Here is a 9246-nt window from a genome sequence, read left to right as displayed (position 1 = left end):
GAAATAGACAACACAATTCCAGATGGACCTTAAAGCGAGCTCTTTCCTTAAGGTCCCCAAATATACTTATGGTGCTTACCACAAAGTATATACCAAACACTGCCTCACAGAAGATCACCTTCTGACTTACAGACAGTTCCAGATACAGATGGACCCCAAGGTCCCCAGATATACTTGTGGTACTAACCACAAAGTATATACCAAATACTGTCCTGCAGAAGTCACCTTCCGACTTACTGGACAGTCCCAGATGACCGGTCTACCAGAAAACCAAACCAGAATAAAGAATATACTCACTTACAATGATGGGGTCCTTGTCTGCCTCCGCAGTGATCCGGTGAGTCGAGGAGTCCCTCCGGGAAATCCCGGGGGTACCCTAGGGAGTCCTGTCCCCAGCGGGTCCTGCGGTCCGGCAGAGAGGTTGTCCCATCTGGGTCGCCAGATTGATTCAAAGATCGAAGCCGAAATTCCTTTAAGTGGTATATTCTTTATTGCAGCGCTGGATGCACGGGGGATCTCTCCACCTATCGTGCATACCCAAAGCGGAAAGCAGTCTTGAATTTATACAATCAATCTATCAATATTCTACAAGCACCTATACATATTCATTACCTATCCCCGCCTTCCCTCGCTTCTCATGCTAATTAGCCTTTTGGCACCTTGCGCCTGCGTAGAGCCTTCCAAGAATTGTGGGCAGGGGTCTTTGGGACGTGGGCAGGGGTCTTTGGGAGGAAGACCCCGAGTCTTCCTCACAGTGTACTTTTCACCTTTGGTCAGGAATCTGCTGAATTGGCAGGTTTCTTAATTGCAAGAGCTGGTTGTTGCTAATTCTTCCGTTTGTTGTATCTTTATAATGAATTCCAATGTCCAGTTTCGAGATTTATAGTCCTTACGTTTGTTTCTCTGTCCGTCTGCCGCTTCCTTATCATGAGTTCCAGTGTCTTGTTTCGAGATATACAGTCCATGTCTGGGGATTGTCCTTGCCTCCCCAGTACCTCCCCAATACCTCCTTAATCAGTCCGGAGGGCAGTGACTAGTGAGCCACAGCATCTACAAACACCGCCTGAGGCTCCTGCCGGGAGCCTGCCTCCACTAGATGAGCGTTCAGGCATGCAGGTAAGGCTGACACATTCACCCTGCCCACTGGGACGAGGACATTTTGTCTGTCAGCTCAGCCCAAGCAAAGAGCAGGCCATGTGTAGGAGGAAATTCTTCACTCAGAGGGTGGTGAGGCACTGGAATGGGTTGCCCAGAGAGATTGTGGATGCCCCATCCCTGGAGGTATTCAAGGCCAGGTTGGAGGATGCCCTGAGCAACCTGATCTAGTGGGAGGTGTCCCTGCCTATGGCAGGGGGTTGGAACTAGAGGATTTTTGAGGTCCCTTCCAACCCAGGCCATCTTATGATTCTCTGTACAGGACCCAACACAAGGTGGCTGGGACATGTTACTGGTATCTATGCCTAAGCTCAGGAGGTGCTGCCACATCCCTGGATCCACTTGCAGTTTTTATGCGGGATTTATTGGACAAAATCATTCAGGAAACGGGAGCAGTGTGGTTTTTTTTCACCAGAGTTATGTTCGAACCGCCGCCCACGGGCTGGAAGGAGGCTGCCAGTGCCCCGTGGAGAGCTGGCAGCCCCCAGGACAGCCTGTCCAGCTGCAGCCCATGGACAGGGCACTGCCTATCCGTGCTGGGGGGCATAAAAAAAAATAATAAAAATAAAATAATAAAATAAAAAAATAAAAAAAACTTTGGCACCGCGGAACTCTTCAGCCGGGAACCATTTTCCACCCGGCCCCCGCGGCGGCGGCGCGCCCCGCTCCCTGCGTTGCCTGGTAACGTCCCCACGGGCGGCGGTGCGGCGGCCAAAGCGCTCCGGGCCGGCCCCCGGCGCGATGCTGGACCCGGACAGCGGGCTGTCCCTCACCATAGCGCGGATCGTGCAGCGCCTGCAGGGCTCCAGCCTCCACTCCCAGCTCGAGCGACAGGCCCGGGTGAGCCCCGGCCCGGCCCCAGGCCCGGCTCCCTGCCCCCCGGCCCAGCGCTTTGTGGGGCGCGGCCCGGGGCCTGCCCTGCCCTCCCCTCCCTCCCCTTCCCCGGCCGCTCCCGGGGCTCGCTTTGTCCCTGTGAGGCTGAAGGGTTTCGGGGCGAATCTTGGGGCTGCCCCCTTCAAACCTCGGCCGGTCCGAAAGTGACCGGGTTTGGCTTTTGTCTGAGATTTTCAAGGCTTGAAGTGCCCCCTTGCCATAGAGAGCCCCCTGGGAAATGAGGGGTTGCTGTAAAGAGCTAAAAATAAGCGAAAAACTCACTGAAAGTGCGTTATGGTAGCTGGGAAAGCAGTTTGTATGTGGTAACTTGTCTGCGTTTGAAACCATATTTTTATATTTCAGGTGAACTCCCTTTCAGATATATTTTATTTTAGATTTCATGACCATGACAACACAGTAGTGCTGCTATAGCTATCAATGCATGCACTGAAATCCTTTGGGTTTCATTTTATATAATCTTGGGGTTTATTTAACATTTTGCAAACAGTGCTTAAAGTTGTGCAGATTTGTTTTAGGATAGGATGCCCATTATCTGCCTTAGTTCTGCTGGGTTTTTAAATGAAATGAGATTTTCTTCTCTCAGCATCCCTAAAGGCTTCCCTAGCAAGAGGCATTGCTGTGTGTCTTTTTTGGGGGGTTTCTTTTTGTTTGAAACACCTGCTGGTTGGCTCTCCAAATGCTTTTTTAAATATATGTCTATCTGCCTGGCTCTTGTTGACTGACTGCTCTCAAAAAAACGCGAGTAAGCAAACATGCATGACTTTAAGGAGGCTAGATTTATAAAACAACCTAGGTGTTGGGTTCCTGCTACGTTCTGGGGAATTCAGCATCCCAAATAGATGGCCTGTCATGATGTGTGGAGAGTTAAATTCAAGACCTTGTCCTTGGTAAAGGCAGCGATGGGTTTTCAGAACAGAGCTCTTGTTTAACAACTCCCTTACTGATTATAATGTAATGTTTGTGCCCATCTCTGCTTTTATTCTCTCTTCTCTGTCTGCCACAAGGCCTCATTTCACAGCTGTCTGGTACCTAGCATGTTTTTTTTAATACACAGGGAGGTATTTATGTGCCGCTGGTGGATGGCTATTTTTCTGAGCACCAGGTGGGCAGTCTGAGGACCTTAGCAGTGCCCCTCTGCGATCTGATGTCTGAAATGGCCCTTAAATATCTGCATCCCTCCCTGATTCTATAGCAGGTTGGCACTGACTCGATACAAGCTGAAACTGTGTAATCTAACAGCATGAGGGTAACCTGTGGAGTAAATAAATCCCAGTGTAATGGTCACTGTTAAATCTGTCCTGATAGCTTCACAGAACAGAAGAGAAGAACTTGGTGCACGTGTGGATGAAGGGCAAAGAGGAGGAGGCAAATGTTCAGGCTGATTCTTATAGTAGGTGTTTGAAGAATTTGTAGTAGAAGATTAAGTAAGAGCTATAACTCAGCATAGTCATCTGAAAGACTGGAAGGTCTTTAGATATACCAATAAACAATTTTGCAACGTTAAAAGTCATCTTTTAGAGCCTGCACTTTAAGTTAATAGGGCCAAAAGTATCCCCTTTGTCAGGAATCTCTATGTTCTGCTTGATCTTCATTTTTTATAGACCTTGCATGCATTTATGTTTTTTCTTGTACAATATAGACTTGTTCTATCTATATTGCTCATCGTATTATCTCTGTGCTGTGCAATTGCAAAGGCCCTATCTGCGCGTTCCTTATCTTTGCTCCATCCCTATTTAGCTATATGGAATTTTGAAGGTTTCTGACTTTTGCCACTCTCCGTATTAAATTAATGCTTGATTTCTCTCCCATTGCCTCCCATTGGAGTGCTTCTGAAGTTGCATTATCAAATTCAAAATCTTCACCGTTGCTGTGCATCGCGCCCGAACTCCAGTTGGTCAGTAGGGCATGGAGGATTTCTTTGTTGGCTGGTTACCTTTCAGTTTCTGAACAATGCTTAGTCTCCACTGCTTACAGTGCTGAGCTATCGCTGGTCCCTTTTTTAGTTAAAATTAAGTTACTTTTTGAAAGCCATGCTGTATTTTGAGAAATGCATCGAGGCAGTGTGTCAGAATAAAACTTACTGTTTTGGATATTATTGCTACAGTTATATTTTACCTTTACAGTAATTGATGTTTATATGTCAGTGTAGAAACATGAGAGTTGGAATGCATCATAAAATCTGGTATAATATTGCCTGATACTTTTAAGGTGTCGTGTAGTCTCGCCAATGTTATTTTAACTTTCAGCAACAACTGTTTTGTAAACTTATCTCTTCTTTAAAGTCTAGGAAGGAGAGCTGAGAATGAACAGTTTCTTTCACCAGTTAATAGAATCTGTGGGAAAACACAACTTCCTGACATAATTTGTGAGAGATGATGGAGTAGTCCTGCAGTTATGAACTGATCGCGCCAGCGCTGCGTTGGACTGACACTGGGAGCCCGCACCTGTGTCAAGGACTGTGATGTGCAATCTCTTTAAAATTAGTTTGGTGTGGGCACCAAATGATTTGCTGTCACAGCTCTGGCTCTGTGGGTATCAGATAATCACATTTTTGTCCCAAGGAGTGAAATAGAGGTAGGGTCATATGCTAGCTAGAGGAGATTGGGAAAAGAAATGCTAGGTTGATTTCTTAGGTTGAGTTTCAATATATTGATGATGTGCCTGCACTTAATACCAAGAGATTAATGCAGGAAAGAGTGAGTATAGTTTTTATTTTGGGTCGTGTTTGAAAGGAAATAATAACAGTGATAAAGTACAGAACTATTAGCTAATAGCTTTTCAACGGGTAGGAGTGCTGCTGGGGCCATTGGAGTTTCTGAAAACTGATTGCAATTTCTCAGGAACAACTTTCAGTGTGAGACTGTAACCAAATTTGTTTGGTTTTGTCTTCATTCTTCCCTTTCTGAAATGTTTTAAGGTAAAAATTAGAGGTGGTTAGGGAAATGTGAAATCTTCAGACAGAAAATGGAGTTTGAAATCAAAATTTTGTGTAAAACCTTGCTTTTATTGTTGGGGGGAGGGCAGTAACTTCATCAGTGAAGTGAGAATAAAAATGGAACCATTCAGAGAACTGAAAAAAGTGTCACCTTTTAACAGAGATATTTAACAGAACATAAAAAATCTTTGCTCTCTCCAGAGCCCGAATAGGAATCTGCCCGAGTTGCCTGGAACTTCTAATGGCCAGGGGCAAATAACAAGTTAAGGTTTTAAAGAAAAATAAAATGAAAAAAATAGTAATAAAAAAGCCTGAAGAACTTCCCTAAAACAGGAGGTGAGAATAAAATGAAGGGTAAAGGTTCTGAATTATATTTTAAATCAAGCAAGAAATAGCCACAGTCAGTACAAGGAATCCCTCCGGGTGTTTTGTGCGTGGACACTTTCAGATCTGTGTTTCTCGTAAGATGCTTGTGGCAGGAGTGCTTTAAGGAGAAGCCATAGCAGAACAAGGTAATGGCTGGCTGAGGAGGCTAAAAGTGGAAATGTGAGGTCTAAAGACCTAAATTATCAACCCAAGTGAGAGGTAAGGGACTTCATAAGACTTCAGCTGGGGCAAAGAAAGAGAGGAGCACCAGGAATGATGCTTGTTGAAGCTGCCTCTGTGTGTGCTTCTAGAGGGAGTGCAGGTGAACATTTCAGGGAGCTTCACATCGAGTGAATGATCTGCGAGATACCTGCAGGTATGGTTTTCATGGCACTTTTTCCCAACAGTTACAAAAAAAAAAGTTGATACAGATTTCTACTTAAGTAAAAGATCAAATTAAGAAAGAGAATGTTTCTGTGAAATGTAGCATTTATTTAATAAAACTTAGCAAGTAAACACAGGCTCATGAGTCATCAGAGATAATTAATGATTCCTTTTCGTGCATCGCATTTAACAAAGAGCTTGCTATCCCCTTCTGATGGAGCTCGTGCTCTGGTCCAAATGGCTCAGCAGTTACATCTGCAGTGTAATGAATTTTAAATTGAATGCAATTATGAATACTTTGAACAGATTATGGAGTTCACAAACAATGCAAGCTTGATTTGCAGATTTATTTTTCTTAGTAATGTGGATTGTATACGTTTCTCCTTGCATTTTGTTTGCAGCGCTAATCTTGTATTTAAATAAAACCTAGAAAATTAATTAAAACATCAAAATTGCATTATTAAAAATGCATCCTGTACATCTTGCAGGAGAACTTAACGTTTGAAGCTGTTGATTATGTATGAGGCTATTCGAAACTCTGTTTCAACTACTAGATTTTTTTAAACTTGTTTCTACTTGTATGGGAGAGTTCACAACACTTTCACCCTTAGTGTAATTACTGTAGGAATGTGCAAGTACTGGAAAAATGTCAGTGTGTTCAGGGTTCTCTACTTCCTGAAGGTCTAGTTATGCTCAGAAGTATTTGTCTTTTGCATACAGAAATATATAAAATAAATACAAATCGCTCCCTTAAATTTCTAGGATTTTTAGGTGTTTAGAGTGTTTACACTGAAATTGTCGTAATACTTGAAGTGGTTTTGAACAAGTCAGCTTGATTCTGATAAAATCTAGTTATGGCCAAATTGAGTATATGGAAAAGGGAATTATTTTTTTAGCCTTCATTTGATTTCAGTCTGTTAAAGTTGGACTTCACGTGGGATAGTGTGCATTATTGTAATTTGGGAAATAATAGCTATGAAAGCTAAAAATATTGATCGCTTGTGCAAAGTCATAGTGAAGACTAATAATTGCACTGTTGGTGTGCATACTTGTCTAAAACAGAAAGGTGTTGAAAAGGGATGATGGTGGACAGCCAGTAGAAATATTTAGTGTGTAAAGTTAGTTGCAGAACTGGTTGCATCAGGGAAAAACAAAAAAAAAAAAACGTTCACCTGATACAATTCCACAATTCAGTATACTTGGACCAATTTTCTGTAGTGATTATTTTTGGGGAAGAAAAATAGCTTAGCACTGGTGTTATGCTGTGGTGCTTTATTGTGTTGAACTTCCTCTATGTAGTGTGTTGTTGGTCCTCTGGCCACTTTCCTATGCTGCTTTGAGTGCTGTGCCTTAGGGGCTCATCTGTCTTCTTGCATGATCAATGCTGCTTCGATCCTGATGGCTGAATTCTATTTCCAAGTTTAGATGTTAATTTGCAACTCAATTTGTCCCTTTGTGTTTGCTTGCTCTACAAATCAATTTTCTACACCATTTTCCAACTAGGAAATGCTATCCTTTTGTTTCAGTGTTGAGTCTCTGGATTTTCTTCCTTGCTGACATGCAAGTGCAGAATCTGTAATGCATTTAGAGTATCACTTATGATGGTGACTGCCTGGATTTCAACAGGATACCTTACCAAAATCAGAGCTGTGTGCAGAATGTAAATGCAAAGGATTGCTAGTGGCACCTTATCCACTTTGAAGAACTTTTGGCAAATTGCTGAAGTTCAAAACTACTTTCTCTGCTGTACAGCTGAAGGATGAGAGTGCCAAGAAATGTCATAAGGATGGCTTAGGAAGAAATGCCCAACAGCCAGTTGCTCCTTGATTTGTAAGGTCTGGACCAAGACTGCGGATGAAGGTGGACACCCAACCCTTGAACTGTGGTGTCCAAACCATAAGAATATGTACAGTGCCAAATCCTATACGGCCTTAGACTGGAAAGAAAAGCAGTAGACATTAACCTTTTTTAGAAATACTTTGTTACTGTTTGCTCAAATGTGCTCCACGCATCTCTTTCTCCTTTTAGAACTCTGTCTTGGCCTGGTTGAGTCACTGGATAGCATCACTTCTTCCCTGGTCTGGCTGTTGTTTTTTGCCCTCACAGGTTTTTGACTTCTATTGCTCCGGCTCCTTTACCCTGCCTTTGATAGACTCCTGAAAGATTATCTTTTCTTTTTTTTTTTTTTAATCTTTTATCAAGATATGTGTATTGAAATTGGAGACTCTGCTTGTGTGTACCCTGCATTTTGGTCATGCAGGAAATTAATTCAATTCATCAGTACATCACCTCAAGGTGTTTTTTCCCCCAATAAACCGTAGGCAGGCATTTTTATCAGCATAAATCACAGTAATGTTTTCTATAGAAGAAAATTTTGTTAATGTGTTTTTCATGCTACCAAAAAGCCATAGTGGGTGAAAATGCAAACAGTATCTCAGCAGTACATTGTAATGAGCAGTTTACAAGCAAACAAAACCTACCAAAATACTAAAATGGTGTTTGCAACATAATACTGACAACTATTAGGAAAATTAACTAATAGGAATAAGTTGAAATCATGGAATGGCTCAGGTTGGAAGGGACATTAAAAAGACCGTCTAATTCCAGTATTTTTGCATTTGGCTATGTTACGCAGACCTGGGATGTGTTCTTCTGTGTTACAGCTGTCGCAGTCCCGAGCTGGCCTGGCTGCCAGGTACTCACATTTCGGGTATCACATCGATCAGCAATGCAGTACGCAACGAGCCCATAGCAGCAGCAGCTGGCATGGCTCTGTGGCTCCGTCTGGCACTGTAGGGGTCCATTGATTGTAATCAGAAGGAACAAGAGGAAAGGTAGAAAGGGGGCTTGGGAAATGGGAAGAGGCTCAAGGGATCACAGCCTGAAATGAGAAGAGTGGGACAGAAGTGCCCTCTGCGGAAATGAACATAATTTGGGGGGAAATTTTCATGTTTCTTATACAAAAATTTGGCTCAGTAGGGTGTTTTGCATTCAAGAGAAAGAAAAGGACACAAGAAATGGACTAAAATATAAAAGTTGTAATAAATATTCTCTGCAGCATGTTTGCTGCAGCAGCAGAGCTAGTTGTGAAATAGGAATTGACTGAACAAAGGGGCATGAAGCAGCGAAGGTAACAGGTGGATGTGAATTGCTGGCATAAACCATGGAGGTTTTCCCCAAAGAACTGTCCTGCTTCTTTCTCACTGCCGCCCTGCAGCACGTGAAGGGTTCCCTGCTTTGGTTTTACCTCTTCTACTGCTCTGGATCTGCAGTGTACCTCGGTGATACTGTGTGGCCTGACAGGGAAAATGGGAAGCTTTCCATAGAGACTGAGCTCCCTTTTCCCCTCTCACAATATCCCGTGTCAATTTCCAGGAATCCACACACACACACACACACAAAAGGGGTCTGACATTGATACTGACAATCTCCTTAATGAGCCAAAAGCCCCAATTTTGCAGCTTCATGTACAACAGGGAATTGAAATATTGTTCTCTTGTCTGCACATTCGT

At 43.1% G+C, this 9246-nt stretch overlaps 1 protein-coding gene across 1 annotated transcript in view; it reads left to right on the top strand.

The window, feature by feature from the left end:
• Positions 1-1865: 1865 nt before the first annotated feature.
• Positions 1866-9246, top strand: part of TBC1D19 (TBC1 domain family member 19) — a 45525-nt gene continuing 38144 nt past the window's right edge. Inside the window, exon 1 of the mRNA XM_082758587.1 lies at positions 1866-1995. Coding sequence (XP_082614713.1) covers positions 1897-1995 — 99 coding nt within the window. The 5' untranslated portion in view covers positions 1866-1896. The remainder of the gene's footprint in view (positions 1996-9246) is intronic.

This window comes from Aythya marila (assembly GCF_965140915.1).
Source record: "Aythya marila genome assembly, chromosome: 4".
NCBI lineage: Eukaryota > Metazoa > Chordata > Aves > Anseriformes > Anatidae > Aythya > Aythya marila.
This window is presented reverse-complemented; position numbering and strand designations above follow the sequence as displayed.